The sequence below is a fragment of the Elephas maximus genome, chromosome 18 (genome assembly GCF_024166365.1).
Source record: "Elephas maximus indicus isolate mEleMax1 chromosome 18, mEleMax1 primary haplotype, whole genome shotgun sequence".
In the NCBI taxonomy this organism is placed as follows: Eukaryota; Metazoa; Chordata; class Mammalia; order Proboscidea; family Elephantidae; genus Elephas; species Elephas maximus.
In genome coordinates, this window is record NC_064836.1 from 40,222,137 (window position 1) to 40,239,584 (window position 17,448).

A 17,448-nucleotide genomic window follows, 5' to 3' on the forward strand; every position below is an offset into this window, starting at 1 on the left:
ATCTTTATGTAATTATATATGAATGTCATCAGTACATAAAAGCAAAGCGTACAAGTAAACAAAACCAAGTTCAATTCAAATGTGTTATTTATGTCTTTTCATGCTTCTGTTGTAAGAATTATCTCACTAATGAATCACTGATTAGGTTTCCATGAAAATTCGTATATTTGATTATATGAGTTTTTCAAAAACTAGTGTACTAACAAAATCATAAAATCAGCCTTGTTTTTGACTTCTTAAATAAATAGCTTAGTATTTTATTTAACTGGTTTTCTACATATAATTTTCTCCAAATAGATATAGAGTTACTTTCAGAACTCAGAAAGCTGTGATAAAGACTTTGAGAAAAAAAAAAAAAAATTAAAGGGTCCTAAAATGGAAAAAAAAGAAATTTTTTTTTTTTTTTTTAAGATGGAGATTGGTTGCTTCTCTCAGAATAATGGTATTCTTAACAGGAGTATTGCTAAATGCAACGGACAAGGAAGAGGTTATGTATATCAAAGACAATCAGAAGGTATTGAAAACAAACAACCAAAACAAATCCCGTTTGTTGTTTATCATGACAATACTGCATAACCCTTTCCTGTCTCATGAAACATAAGGTATCCCACCCACTTTTTATACCTCTGGAGTTCCTTGGGAGTACACTTTTCCTGCTGAAAGCATTTGTTTCCCCCAGGGGAGACTTGTTTAGAGATAAAAGGCAAAAGAAACATTCCTCGAAGCAAAATAGCTGGGGTATCAGGCAAAACCAGAGGTGCCCCATGTACCCAAATTGAAGGCTCCCTACAATAAAGCCTGCTACCTGAAACTGGTGGGCCAGATGGGCTCCCACAACTCAAGCATTTTCACATATTTCTCAAAATCTATATTATCAACAAAAAAAATTAAATACAATGACTCAGCATGCATTCCACTACTGAAAACACATGGTATCAACAAAAAATTCAAAGCAGAAATTAATTGGATCTTGAAAGGGACAGTGTATCTTCCAACAATAAAGACAAGTCTATTGGTTGCATGGCTATATGTTTTTCCTTCATCCAGCCTAGGGTAACACACTTGGAAAATTTGCACTGGGTTCTGGTTTTTATGGGAAAAAACAAAAAAGCAACCTATGTATCGATCTATATATATGCCATATGTGGGGGCAGTGGTAGAGACCTAGTCAGTGGAGGGTTGCGCCTTCTTACGATGCGGAACAGGTTTAGTGGGGCTTCCAGACTAAGTTGAGAAAGGACTAGTGATTTACTTCCCCCCAAAATTAGCCAATGTAAACCCTATGGATCACAACCATCTGATCCTGTTATGCATGGGGTAACCTTAGTCAAGGGCCAACTCAAAGGCCACTATTAAAAAACAACGTGGAAAAGGGTGGTGGAAGGGCAAAGGTGAGAAAATTCCCTTCAGCTTATTGAAATCCCCACTGGCCATGTATAACCTTGGGGACTGTTTTAGTTTGCTTTGTAGATGTATCAATATAAATGAATTCATTCATTAATTTAGTAAATGCTGTTGAGTAATCTTATGAAGCGAATTCAAGTTCAGGATATTTTAAAAATTCTATTAAACGAAACATTATTTAGAACTTGAGTCATTTAGATTACACAGATTTCAGCCTGAAATTTTATAAGTTTGATCCCTTGATAGAGCATTGAGAGAAAACGTATTGTTCCTGAGGTTTCTGGAAATTAGTTTTAGAAAATGTCTTTTATAAAACATACACAACAGATATCTTCTTTGAGAGGCATAGGTACAGTCCCAAGTTTCAACAACTTTAGATCAAAACAGTTTTGAGAAATACTTAACACAGGAGTCAAAATATTGAAGACATTGCATTTATTTAAAACAAAATAATACTAAATCATACTAATAGCTAGGCAAAAATCTTTCTCTCATAAAATATTCCAGGGAGTGAAGTGTTTTTACCTCAGTGGGGATATTCTTTTTAAAATTTTGGATGGTGCTTAATTTCTCCCATTTTTCAATGTTTAGGAAATTTATTTTCTATGTTGAATTCCACGGTGATTCTTAAAATGCTATTTAGATTTTGACAGATTTGCAAAACAATGATATAAAGCTTTGCTTGTTGTTATATTTGAATTTGATATGTTTAACCTTTAAAGAAAATTTGTAAAACATTACTATAGCATAACCTGTCCTGTCCCTGTTTTATACATCGGATGTGCAGCAAAGTGGACAGGCAGCTTTCAGCAGCTGGGCTCCATTTACTCTGGGATGGTCAGCTGCCCTGGAAACAGACTCCTGGGTTAGCTAAAGATTTTTGTTGGTACACAGTAAACAAGGACCATTAATCCAATTGTGCTTCACAAATATTCACTGAGTGCCTACTAAATTAGAGAACTATCTATAGTGGTTTTTTGATACGTACTAACACAGAATTAATAAAAATTAATATAAACCTTTAGGCTTATAATGCACCTATTTTAATCCATATTTACTTGTGAAGTGTAAATTTCTCAAATGTAATGTAATTCACTGGATTACATAAGACACAAAAAAACAAAAAGATAAGATTTTTATATTAACAAGGGCATACTGTTAATAGAAAGTGCTCTCATGATTGTTATGGTAATCTTGTATTATAGGCCAACTTTTTTTTTTTTTGTAAGGCAACACATACTTTTAAAGAAAAATACATTTCACTAATTTAAAAATCTGCTACCCCCCAAGCATCCCACATAGTTTCTTGTGTATGTTTTCCAAGATCACCTGTCACTTACAGATCTAGAAATGATCTTAAACTATAAATTTAAGTTCTGCGATATATCTCCTAGGATCCCGCTAAATCACAAAAACATAAGAAGGTGTAGTAGAAAGAGCCACTGCTTAGCAAAGAGGATAGGGACTAGACTGGGTCGACAACAACAAAAATTTGTTACAAAGGGATGGAAATATTTGAATGCTTTTCATAAAAAAGGGCAGGCATATCGAGAATAAAAAGAAATCCCAATACCTCCCCAGTATAGACCAAACTAGTGGAGTCCCGGAGTGGTACAAAGAGTGAAGTGCTCAACTCCTAACCAAAAGTTTGGTGGTTTGAGCCCACTCAGAGGCACCTCAGGAGAAAGGCTGGCTACCTCTGTCAGAAAGCTCACAGCCTTGAAAACCTCATGGAGCACAATTCTACTTTGCAAACATGGGGTCAGCAAGAGTCAGGAATTAACTCAATGGCAACTGGTTGTTCTTGTTTGTTTGTTTTATTTTGTTTTTAAAGGCCAAGCTGCAGTCTTTACATTTCTTGACAGAACCCACTTGTTTTGGTACCTTGCTGGGAAAAAAAATAATATTCTCCAACCCTGTGGATGTTTGTGGACAGATGACTTATGCCTTTACTACAATTTCTATTCCTTGCAGGGAAAACTAGACCTGTGGGTCAGAACCTGACTTACTAAATCGTTTAAATTATTAAAATGTGCCTATGGTTTTGGTATCTTCTCTTAGTTAAGCTATGTGGGAAATCAGAAATGCACACGTGAAGGCCATCTTTATGTATCGTAGGTGTTTAGAAAAATGGATTCTAAAATATCTATTGTTATATTTTTGAAACAATGTGATAGTTCACAATTGAGGTGGTATAATAACAAATAGAAATAAAAAAGAAAAAGTTTGATTCCATTGTCTTGGCCAATACCCCTTTAAACCAAACCCAAACCAAATCCATTGCCATCGAGCTGATTCCAACTCATAGCGACCCTATATCTGTATTAATTAAAACTTTCCTAGATTTTAAAAAACAGTAAATATTTGAATGTTGCTAACTTTCTCGATTATGCACAGAAATATGTCATTTGTATGTTTACATTTTACAAGTCTTTTTTTATTTTTGTTGTTATGATAAAGTTTCTTCATTAAGGCCTTAAGTTTAAAATCACTCATATTCATTTAGTCTTACATGTGCATTACATTGTGACCAGGACACAATCAAGTTTATTTTTTAAATTTTAATTTCACTCCTTCTTTAAAAAATAATCTTAGATTTTGCATCCATTATAGATTTGCAGAAAAATGGTGTAGACAGTAGTGTTTCCATGTAGTTCCTACCATCGAATGCTTTTTCTATTAACATCTTGCGTTCCTGTGATACATTTGCTATAACTGATGAATCCACATTGATGTAGTATTATTAACTGAAGTCCACGGTTTACATTAGAGGCCACTTTTTGTATCATACAGCCCTATAGGTTTTGACAAACGCCTTATGTCATAGTTTCATTGCCCTAAAAATGCCCTGTGCTCTACCTATTCATCCATCCCTCTTCCCCTGGCAACCACTGATTTTTTTGCTGTCTCTATAGTTTTGCCTATTCTAGAATGTCACATAGTTGGGATTCTCATTTCTATTTTACTTATTCTTTTTTTAATATATTGTAACTTTTCTTTTTAGTCATTCCATTAATTATAAATATCATTGTAAGATCTTTAAACTTTGTAAGCCTTTGATGTTATAATGAAAGAAAGCAAGGTAATTATAAAAAATGCTCTATTATCTCTTATATGTGACTTGGAATTTTTCTCAGTTTTGGAATAACCATGTATTGTTTATTGGCTTCTCTTCTATAATTCATTTTTCTCCTTTAGCTTATCATTAGTTCTTTGTTATCGTTATTGCTGTATTTATTGATGTTATTTTGCCTAATCATTTTAGATGTATTCATCTCCACGGAAACAGGAAATGAGATGAAAATTTTCAAAAGATGAATCAAAATCACCGCCCCAAAATAAAGACTGTACTTCTTTTGTGTCCTAATCTTTTATTCTGCCACGTACTGGTTCTCTTTTTACACCTTATAGTACTCGTGAGAGAAAAAAAGCAAAAAAAAAATTGCATCTTTCAGCTTCCTGACAAAATGCACTTTTAGCAACTTTTTAAGTTCGCTCAAGTTTCACGCTATTCAGATATAAAACTGCTCACTGAAGTAACTGAATGAAAGCTTTGTAGGTACAATATTAAATTTCATGCATCTTTCAATGAACAATTTATAGGAAGAAAGTACGGAACGCTGGTGAAATCTGCGCTGGCTGTGAGAAGAGCACAGTTATCGGTGAAAACAGCATGAAGTCTTTTGTACAGGATTGCATTCTAGAACAAGAATCTTGGAATATTGAAAATTAAAAAAGTTTAAAATACATAAAAGTCAAAGTTGAGTTATGAGAAAAGCATTTAAATTGTAGGATATTATACAAGCTTATATCTGCTTTGTGACTGGTCTGTTTGAGGGATTTTTAGTTTTTAGGATCATGCAAAAGCAATTTTCTCTGTTGTAAATGAACAAGTATTGAGTGTATCAGAACTCCACACATATCTAGAAATAAATTATATAATTTCATGCTGGTGATTAATAGACCTACCAATGTGGAAGATAATTTTATATGATTTTTCTAGCCCTCTTTTTCCTTAAAAATAATATCTGCAGTATCCAAATATTATTTTGTGAATTTGAAAACTTCAGATTTTAACAATTATGAGTAAACTGATGAATAACTTTTTAATATTATGCAAGTATATGAATGAAGCCTTTTGTGTCACTTATAAATGTCCCAGGGTGGGGCAAACAGTTTACATTTGACTACTAACCTAAAGGTTGGCAGTTCGAACCAACCCAGCCATACCCAAAAGAAAGGCATGGTGATCTATTTTCAGAAAGATTATAGCCACAAAAACACTATGGAGCAGTTCTACTCTGTAAAACATGAGGCTGCTCTGAGTCAAAATTAACTCAACTGCAATGTTTCTTTTTTTTTTTTTGTAAATTAAGACTATTTTCAGTATTTTTGTTATACGGCACTTATATCTTTTGTATGTACCATTTTATGCATACTCGGTTAAACATTCTTGATGTAAGAATATTATTGCTGTTATTACCAACATTTCTTTTACTATAATCCTGCTGTTTATGAGTAAATGTATTTTCCATCACTTATTCTTTGGCATTGCCAAAAGAGAACAAGACCCTCAACAAGATGGATTCTCACATAGTGGCTGAAAGATGGGCTCAAGCATAGCAGAGATTGTGAGCATGGCACAGGACCCAGCAGTGTTCGTTCTGTTATACATTGGGTGGTCATGAGTTGGAACCGACTTGACGGCACCTAAAAACAACGATTCTTTGCTACTGTGTCCCTTTGCTCAAGTCATTTGTTTTGTCAGAATGTTCTGCCCCATGTATAATAACTAAAGAGAATTGTTTGAGATGTAAACTCAATGGCTGGTGAAGACAGACTGCTGTAATGGTCAGGGGAGAGCTGGAGGAGGCCTCCACTATGGCAATGGCCTTGAAACTTCTACCCAGTCTGCCCTCCTATTCCACAGCAACTCATTGTCCTAGTCCACAAAGGGACGTTAATGTCTGCTCGGTGTTTGGATTGCAGAAGTGAGGAAATAGAGGGGGTATCATCTCCATCATTGCAAGTGGAATTAACATTAGATAATTGATGTCCATTACTATGTTTTAAAAATATGTCCTGAATAAGAAAAAATAATACTGTATATATATATATATTTTTTTTAAGTGGAATGACAAGTCAAGCGCCCCATTATGCTTACCCTGCTCTTTACCCAATTCCCCTTAATGTTTTAGTATCCATCTTATCTAAACATGATTCTCTGTAAAAAAAAAAAAAAAAAATATATATATAATCATTATGCTTCTATGAAATACTGAGGGATGCTTGTCAAATTCTCAGTATGTCTTAAAGTAATATATATATTTTGACACAAAAAGGAAATTGAAGAAAATGATCTGCATAAAAAATAGTAAATTACAGCATTATTTTGATAAATATTTCAGAGTCACTATGAGTTGGAACCAACTTGATGGCAATGGGTATTTTTTTTTTGTTGGTGTTTAATTAATATAAATGTGAAAATTATGGTTTTATTGGCTAGTAGGAAGGGGGGTTCTTAGATCTGAATAAATATCAAAACAGAAACTGGTCAGTGTCAAATGGTTGAATAATTTCAATTTTATTTGCTTGGTTCAGCCATTGCACAGCCAGTTTTATTTTTCTCCTAATACGAAAAGGTTCCTTACATGTGAACCCAAACAAAAAAAATAGATTATTTTTAGACAACTCACTGTGTTGATTGTTCACTGAGGTTTTTGCTTCTGTATAAGAGCTATTTAAAAAAAAAAAAAAAAAATCAATCCTATATAATTAAAACTAAAGTTCTAATTATATGGGGAATATATAATTTATATTAGTCTATAAACCAAAACTAAACCCACTGCATAAAAAAAAAAAAAGAGCACCTGAATTGAAATGCCTTTATACTGCCATCTATAAAATAGAAGTGTAGATTTTCAATCTACTTATAAATGTAATGTTGCTATCTTTAAAATGTGCATAAGAATAGGTAACACATTTTGATCAGTTGAGGATATCTATTTTTTATGCAAATTATGGAGCCCTGGTGGCACAGTGGTTAAGCGTTTGGCTGCTAACCAAGAGGCCTGCGGTTGGAGTCTACCAGCTGCTCCTTGGAAACCCTATGGGGCAGTTCTACTTTGTCCTATAGGGTCACTACGAGTCAGAATCAACTCCAAGGCAATGGGTTATGTTAATTATGTTAACTCTTTCATATCCCTTAGCAATTAAAGATAGGCCAGACCTTAAGTGATGAATAACACTCAAATCTTAAAGTTTTTCAGCCACCTGTTGTTGTACGTTGGAAGCCACCAATAAATCACAACAGACCTTGGCTTAGAGAAACTTTTATAAACATTTCCTTTGTTACTGAGTCATTTGAAGGGGCAATCAGTCATAGGCTTGTGTATGAAACTTCAGTAGAAAAATCTGTGCTTTCCATTAACTCAACTACTGAGCAGAATACTTTTCTTGTCATTTTCCAACAGTCTCAAGGAACTTTGCGTTTAACGTTTCAGGTAATAGATAGGTGCAGTTTATTGTAAAGTTAGATAGAAGCAACAGCACAGTGAAGCTTTTGCTCAGACCTAATGGTTTCTTCAAAACAGAAATGCCAATGTAAGAGGATGGATTTTATTTTAAATGCATTTAAACAGAAAAAATGTATTTTTAAATATTTACTCTTAAATATTTTCGTATTTGTCAATAATTAGGTATACAGCTTCTATGCAAATTATAAGTTATGAAGATGTTTTATTTTTATTTATATTCATTTCTTAAAATGGAGACGATAAATGTTGAGGCAGAAACATCTATTTTAGTAGCTAGTAGACAGTAAGTAAAATATTATTTTATATTAATAGAAAATGACCTATTTTTACCAACAACGTAAATACAACATTCAATAAAGTGGTTTCAGAAAATGTGTAAAAACATTCAGAAAGTGATTAAGAATTAATTTGATATTTGTTTAATTCTGAAGTATAAATTCAGTGTACCTATACGTACATGAACCATGGGAAAACAGCTATATGTAAAAGTTAGAGTGAGAAAGATAACTAATAGAAGCACCATGATTACTGGAGAAATTGTGATTTGTCTGTATCTGACCTTTCTTTTGCAACATAGTTTTTTCTCCATGGATCAATCAAGAGGAAAGCAAATGACCTAGATTGAAGACATAATACCATATAACTGACAGACTAGAGTTTAAGGTATGCCATCTTGAGCTTACTATAATTCAACAGGACAAAGATAACAGGAAAATTGAAAGCTCCGGTTGCTTGAATATATCTATGACTAGTTGTAGGACCTTGAATGAATTACTTGTCTCCTCTGACCTTTTGTTTCTTGATATAATAAAATCAAGGTGTGCAATTAGAATACATCTTGTTGTTAAAGGCTGTCAAGTTCCGACTCATACAATATCTCTAAATATCCTCCAATTTCTTGGTTTGTCATTGTTATTGTTGCCATTGTTAATTGTCTTTGAGTCAATTCTGACTCATGGTGACCTCAACTGTGCAGAGTAGAACTACACTCCACAGGGTTTTCAAGGCTGAGACCCTTCAGAAGCAGATTGCCAGGCCTTACTTTCAAGGTGTCTCTGGATGGGTTTGAATTGTCATCCAGAGGCACCTTAGAAGTAAGGCCTGGCAGTCAGTTAGCAGTCCAGTGTTTAACCATTTGTGCCACGCAGGGACTCTGTTCCTTATAATGGGCTAAAAGAATAGAGTAATATAAAACAATTATGCTGTGGCAGTAACTATAAAAATGCTCACTCATTCCCAGACACTTTCCATTTGATATCATCCCTTTGTTCTCAATGAGCTCAGGAAAAAAGAAAAGCAACAACCACAAAGAAAATGTATATTAAATATTTCTCTCTAGGGGTACTAAATTTCTCCAACTATTGTATCATTTGTCTGAAGTATATATTATGAAAACAAAATATAGATATTTTATTAAAATTTACTTTAAAATGCAATATGTTCCAAATGGTGGTGTATACACACACGCATATAAATTTTAATGGGCTTTTCTGGAGTAAAATAAAAGATTACATGTGCTCTAAAATAACCTGAATAGTGAAAATAAGTATTTTCTGTTTTATAATATCTGCACAGTTTCAGTTTTATCTGGAAAGCCAACACTTGATCTGCATTTGTGTATGTGAAATATATTAGGTTGCTATTCATGTTTCAGAAACCCTGGTGGCGTAGTGGTTAAGAGCTCAGCTGCTAACCAAAAGGTCGGCAGTTCAAATCCACCAGGTGCTCCTTGGAAACTCTATGGGGCAATTCTACTCTGTACTATAGGGTTGCTATGAGTTGGAATCAACTCGACGGCAACAGGTTTGGTTTGGTTGGTTCATGTTCCAGCCAGAAACAGTTACTTTTTACCTTTAAAAAAAACTTAAATTTTAATTTAATACATAAATCAGGTAATTTACATAATATAGATTTACGATTTGAAAAACAGACAAATACTAACAAAAGTTATAAAATATTGTTGTGAGCAGTGGACTTGATTTCAAATTGTGACTCTGCATTATGAAAATTATTCGATTTTTCTAGATCTCCCTTTTCTAATTTAAAATATGGGAAAAATAACACTTTTGAAAGATTTTAGAATGAATTAAGTAATATACGTAAGACATTCGGCATAATGTATGATATAGTAGGTGCTCAAAAATATAAGTTCCCCTTGTTTTTCCTATTATTTTTCTTGTTAGCAGTAAACCTCCAAAGCCATTGCTTTGGTTTCATACCTTAATAGTCAACGAGCAGAGAACACTAATAATTTTCTACCACTTTACTCCCAGGGCACCCAAACTGAAATAATATAATGCATGAACCAAAATAATTGAAGAACAATCACTTTGAGCATTTATGTCTTTTTTTTAATGAGCTTTTGTAAGCAATAGAGATTACTCAGCTTTCCTTGGATTACTGAAATTATCAACTATGTTCACATATTTTATTAACATATCTTTTGGTTATTTTGGACTGCCATTAATAACCGTTTCCAAACCAAAACTATGAAAGTAATGACATTTCATATTATTTTTAAATTATCTTTTAATATGATTATTTTGAGCCTTCTGATAATATATTAGTTTTGCCAAAATAGAAATCACTTAGTGATTCTGTACTTATTTCAAGTCCCTAACTGACTAAGTAAATACTTTCCGATATTGACTTTGATCAAGTTAAAAATGAACACACAAAAGGACAGAAAAATTGTACCAGTAATAAAGAAAACACAAATAACCAAGCTTTTCCTCAGTTTTCTTTATTACAACAATGGAGACACAGGGGTACAGAAAATAAAATGACATTTAATATACTATGAAACACATGCATAGGGTTACACATAGTGCTGAATATTATGTTGGGGTTTTAAATAAGAGATGATACTGAAGACAATACACATACGTATGTACATATTTTTTTTCAAAGAAAATAAGCGATGGGATTAAATGCAATTTTAATGATCAGACATAGCCATTTTAAGACAAGTGTTATGCATAAAATCAATATGTGAGATAAAATTTTTCTAGGGTGAAGTTCATGAATGCTGTACTACTGTGTTATTTAAAACAATAGTTTTTAACTGTTTCCTTTTTGGGAAAAGATACATCCTAATAGTATGCAATTTTGCAATGTATGACTTTGTATTTGTTATTATGTAAAATGCGATGATAAAGAATAACTAAATTTAATTTTAATATATGCAAAATTAAGAAAATCTGCCGTACAAGTAGACAAGATAACATTAAATTGGTCCACATTTAAATAAAATTAAATCAACTTAGGTGAACATGTCTTTAAAAGGTGTATAAAATAAGTCTGCCAATGAAGGACATGAGTTGAAGTTCAGAGTATTTCAGATACACCAACAGAACTCTTGAACATATACCAATTATATATATAATATATAATATTATATTTATTATATATAAGATATTATATATATAATATTTCTGGGATTTTTTTCATATTTACTGAATAATAACTAAAATTGAAGTTACAGGATATTCCAGTCTATCTGCACAATTTAGAGACAGATATTATATGCTTTGACTATAGTTAATATACATGGGGAAGAGATCTTTTTCTTAGATAAGATACCATAACCAAAGACATTTGGAAAACAGACCATTGCTATTAAATTTCCATTTTTGTCATTTCAGAACTATAAAACAACCTTTAAGCTTACTGTATCTTTTGCCTACATAAAAATTGAGATGTGACTGTGTATTGTATTATCACTACGTATTTTAAAAAGGTTTTAACTAGTGTAAAGAAGAGAACACTACAACTTTATATTTGAAAGTTAAAAAAAGTGATTGTTAACTCTAGAATATTACTCCAACTTTGATGGCAGTTTGGGAGAGGACATATTAACAGGATGAGATTTTTTTTTTTTCTTAAATCCTAAAATTTACTTTGATAATGTTTTCTGAATTGTAAGACAAACTGTTTAAATAATGGTAGCTACTTTATTCATGATATAATTGGTTGATTTGGAAATGGACTTGTGACCAATTTATAATTTCAAGTGTTATTTCTAGAAAATGTACATCTGCAATCATTTGATTTATTCAAATTTGAGCTATCCATTCAACATATTAGCTTTGGAAAAGGTTTCATGACATGTTTTTATATCATAAATGCTAACAATAATAATAACCATTGCTGTCGAGTCGATTCTGACTCTTAGTGACCCTATAGGATAGACTAGAACTGCTCCATAGGGTTTCCAAGGAGCTCCTGGTGGATATGAAATGCTGACATTTTGGTTAGCAGCCCATCTCTTAACTACTGCACCACCAGGGTTCCAACACCAATGCTAGCATTTTAAATTTTACAAAATGATTAATTCAAAGGGAATGGAAGAAATACAACTTTTTATTCATGGGCAGATCTTGTAATAATGAGAGAGAGAGGGAGAGATAGAGACAGGGTAAGACAGAGCAGAAGAAAGAGAGGGAAGGAGGGAGGGAATTACAGAAAAAACTTGGAAGAAAGGAAGGAGAATTGAAAGGAAAGGAAGAGGAAAAAAGGAAACAACAAAAAGAAAAAAGATGTATGCAAATATTGTTTAAAGGATATTACATTATGCCTCATAGATATTAACTGTAATAAAGCTCATAAAATTACACAATTAGGTATGATCTTAATCACCCTATATTGTTAAGCAGAATAATAATATATAAGGACTAATATTATAATATAAATTCTAATATACAATTTACATAGGATTACAGCAGATAATTTAAAGCTGTTATTGGTGTTAATATCATAACTGAAAACAAATGTGGGTATTTTAAGATAATTTTATATGACTAGATAATTCTTAATAACTAAAGTTGAAAATATCATGCATAATTTTAACTATTATTCTTGAAAGCTAGCACTAACCACGATTATTGTAATGGTGATATGAAAATCCACCTTGTAATGCCAAAATCATTTGGAATCTTAAAATTTTATCCCTGCATCCTCAGTGTAAATATATCATATTAACAATTAAGGCCATTTTTATGTTTTTAAAGAGTTTATGTAGATCTAAAATTACATGGCTTAATTATTTCTTGAACAACGTAATTTGCTGAATATAAATGCATAATCATATAACTCTACATGGAGTATTTTAGAATTTACCACATTTCAGTTTTATTTTTAAATATAATAAATTATATATATATAAAAGGCATTAAATCATAATGGTTTCCAAATCACCCAAATTTTATAACCACATGCACCATTATGCACACTTGTAATTTTGAATTACTAATTTAAAAAGAAGTACCAAGTAGTTAGAGTCAAAATTATTTGTAATAAAATTATTTGGGTATGCATTTGTTGTATGTATAATTGAAATTATATGTATAAACTGGTTAATCCAGTGTCTAAAACATGCATAGTTTTTTAATTTTAAACATTTGAGATACTTAATTCTAAGAAAAAAAGAAAAGAGATGGAATAAGATAATAAACATTTCGATCTTGTCCATGTCTTTTAGTAATAAAGGCAAATATGTCTACTAACGTAATGTTTTTGGAAAAATCTGAGTGTAGAATTTACAGAACTACATTTAGTCCTGAAGACTAATAGTTATAGGGTGGAAAGTAACAAAAATGGTCATTTACAAGCTCTTCTGTGTAAGAAGAAGAAGTTTCATAAGAAAAAAGCATTTCCTGCTACTTCCTAGGCATGCTCTGATCGTACATCTGAGCCATGGCACTGTGGCCTGTATAGTGAGCTGAGAAGGAATCACAGTGTTTGCACGGGGCTAGAGGTGTCATTAAGACTGAATGATAAACGGAGGAAAGGCGGCAGAAGAGGGCAACGGTGGGAGGAGAAAAAGGAGATATTCAGGTCTACATAAAAATCCTGCTACTCCGCATGGAGATCACGGCAATCTTACCTAAGTGGATTAATTTAGCATTATAAGAAATAGGATAATGGTTAAAACAAGCTTTTGAAAAGATTTAATTGTTGGAGATATGATATACACATCAACAGACACAGACACGTTTCTGATTATACAAAATGATTAGCATGAATCTCACCTTTACATACAAGTTCATATTTACACATCTTCAGACACAGAATTTTATGTAAACAATTCCTATGCTACCATTGGATGATACTGGGGAGACTCTTAAGATAAATTTGAATTTTATGTCTTGCTTACCAATAATCACAATTATTTAGACCTACAGACCTAATACTAATTAGATCAGGAAAGAAAACTATCAAATTTATGGTTGCATATAACACTAGTAAAGTTCAGGCATTATTATTAAGATTTTAAAGCATCCAAAAAGGTAATTTACAGTTTCTAAGATCACCCTTATTACAGTGATTAGTACTGTGTTTTCTAATTTATAATAGAAACAAGCAATACACAGTCTATTAATTTAATATCTCTAAAAATTTTAAAATTATTTTGTGCAAATCCCTCATCTGTAAAATAAATGTTCATCTAAAAATAAACATTTGGGCAAATGACAGATTTTTTTAAATTAATTTCAAGATGAAAAACTTGCTGCATACTTAAATATTTAAAAACTCTAAATGAACAGCTCTTTAAATGTAAATAATTCTGTTAGAATAATTTTAGATTTTTTTCATATCTGCCAAAATTTCATGTCTAGCTACCATGTAAACCTGACTTTGAATAGTTTTTGTATCACTAGTATTGGTGACCATGAGTTACGGAATGTACAAGTTCAAAATAAATCGACAGTGTTAACTAACTGAAAATATATTTCATATTTTCCACAGAAGTATTTTGTGATTGAATAACATGTCAATATAACTTACACACTACTTTCTTCCAGAAGTATTTATAATGTATTTGAAAGATCCAGTCAGGGTATAATAAATGGGAAACACCATTCTAAGAAGTGGTATTGGAACTCCTTTCTTTAACAACACTTTCTTTATATTAGTAATCAATGTAACTGTCCCAGACTAAAAAAATCAAAGGATATAGTATTCAATTAGAGTTAGTTCTCTTGGTATGGTGACTTGAAAAACAAAACATTCCTCATGAGCTGACTGGATAGCTATCCTGTGCAAAGTAGAGAATCACTTGCCTCAGCAGGGGTTACAGGAGGAAAGTCAGAATGTGTCTAATCTGCTGCAGGGTCATTCTGTAGTCCAAGATCAAGAGAAAGAACACACAGCAGCAGCCAGCAAAGAGTTGTGAAAAGAAACACTCAGGGTAATCTACTTCTAAAAGGCAGCCTAGCATTTACATGAAAGAATTCTTTAGAAATTTCCTTAAAAAGACAGAATGAGAGAATATTTTGGTGTAACAACAAAAAAATTACTTCTGACAAGTTAATTCCATGCCCAGGATCCAATAATTTGATTTACCAACTAAGCTATGGTCATGTTTATGCATATATGTAAATCTGGTTGCTTCCAAATTGCCCCGAATGAGTCATAAGAAGCACTTGCTAGGGTGTGGCTGTCAATGACAAAGACAAAGCACTTTCCTCTTCTCGAAAATACAAAAATGAAAATCGTTACTTATGCCACTCCCTCCAATCCAGCTTTTTTCTGAAATTTGGAATCTAGTAACGTCCCTTTTTCATCTTTTCTCAAGTTCATCCTCCTGAAAGTAGTAGCTAAGATATTTAATTCTCTCTCTGATCCATGCAAAGAAGCTGACACTTAGGTGTCCAAGATAATGCAATAAATATTTATCTATGTTATTCAAACATCAGGGTTTATTGGCAGCAGAAAACACAATCTGAATCTAGTGAATAAGGTGCAATTTTGTAAACATATTCCAAACTCATTTCTGATTTATTCCAGGGGAATTACAAACATATATTTTCACATAATTAAAAAAAGGGGGAATCTGAATTATTATTATTATTATTTTTTAAAGTTATCCCTTAAGAAACTTTATGTCAACAAATGTAAAACAGGCAGCACAATAAGGATATACATCTAAATAATAAATATTTTCACTTTTATGTTTTACACAAATGGCAAACATTATAAAATATAATGAATGTTCCTAAAGTCAGAAACTCACATTTAAAAGATTAACAGTTAAAAATAAAAACAGAAATAACCCACAATTCTTCATATTGAAATCATTTATACAACGTATGGACACAGATGTTGAGTTATATTTGCAAAATACTCAAATCAAAGAAAATTAGATGCAGCAAATTCTTAAGTTCTTAGTACAAGTGGCACGGTTTTTAACAAGGTCAAATCAGGTATTAAAGGAAACTTCCAAATGGTGTAAGTCATGAAGTGAACTGGTAACTGTAAGAAACAGTTGTGATTCAATTCCTTCATTGATTTTCTGACCAAGTTTCCACTTAAAAGGTTGACAATTTGGGAGATGGGAAAAAGGTTAATTGTTCATGGGGGAAATTACACACTTAATTAGTTGGAATTTAGGAAATCTTTGATTCATTTTTAGATTAGCCTTGTTATTACTGAAATACCATAGGATGCAACAATAACATTAAAACATGCAAGACAAACTTATGGCTATAATAAAAGAAAACCTAGCAGCGTTCTGCTGCCATGACTGGCTTCCATTTCCGCCTTTATTCGCTTCACAGCATTTTTCTGCATGATGGAAATTGTTTTTGAAAAGAGTAAGAATAAAATAATTAAGGAAAAAAGAGCAAAGTTATAAACATGAAATGAAAGGAAAAGAAAAAAGTGACAGTAGGAAAGAAAAAAAACAGAGAAAATAATTAATGCAAGATTTACACAAAGCCATTAACAATTACCTACAAACAACTACTTTGATACAAGACAAATAGATGAAATATTGTATAACACAATCCTAAATGTCGCCACATATGAAAAAACATTGTAGAAGTTCAACATTAATGTTTATTCAGACATTAGTTCTGTCATTGATTATTTAAATGTGAATACCTTAATAACTTTTAATGATGACAGAATTTGTAAGAGAGAAGTCACTTGTCATTCCAATGTGCTCCCAGTAAATTCACAGTGCTACCTGAAATATGAGTTCATCATTTTCTACCACATTTGATGGTAACTCTTTTTGCTATGATATTATCTTGGAATACATATTTAATAAAGTTATATATATATCAATATACATTAAAACTACATATTCACACAATAAAAATTGTAATAACAATAGATTCTAAAGCATTAACCCAAAATGGTCATCAGCACACTCTAGACATACGTTATTGAGAAAATAACAAATGACATTGAAAAAAAAGATGATGAAAGTAATTAATAGATTTACTTTTTCATCACGTGCTAACTCAAAAAATACTGCTGAGGGTGTAGTATCAATATTTAGGTGTGACTGAGAATTCCATATAGTCAAAGTGAAGTTCTCCCCAAGTAGTTTAACTTCAATTTTACCACCATTTAGAATTACTCTAATCTCTATTTAAAAGGACCACAAACATTTTCGTATTTGCCTTGTGCTTGGATGTTTTGTTTTCTATTTGTATTACGTTAACACAGAGGTAAAAGGGTATGCTAGTATTGTTTGGAACAAGAGTGAATGTCATCACAG

General features: G+C 32.0%; 1 protein-coding gene across 2 annotated transcripts in view; it reads right to left on the reverse strand.

Moving 5' to 3' along the window:
- NCAM2 (neural cell adhesion molecule 2) overlaps positions 1–17,448 on the reverse strand; it is a 553,783-nt gene that overhangs the window by 32,714 nt on the left and 503,621 nt on the right. The window contains exon 16 of one of the 2 annotated variants that reach the window (XM_049857854.1): positions 16,063–16,505. The exons of the other annotated variant lie outside the window; for it this stretch is intronic. Within the exon in view, the coding sequence (XP_049713811.1) occupies positions 16,399–16,505 (107 nt within the window). The 3' untranslated portion in view covers positions 16,063–16,398. Of the gene's footprint in view, positions 1–16,062; positions 16,506–17,448 lie in introns of those variants that run through there. 2 annotated transcript variants of the gene reach the window in all.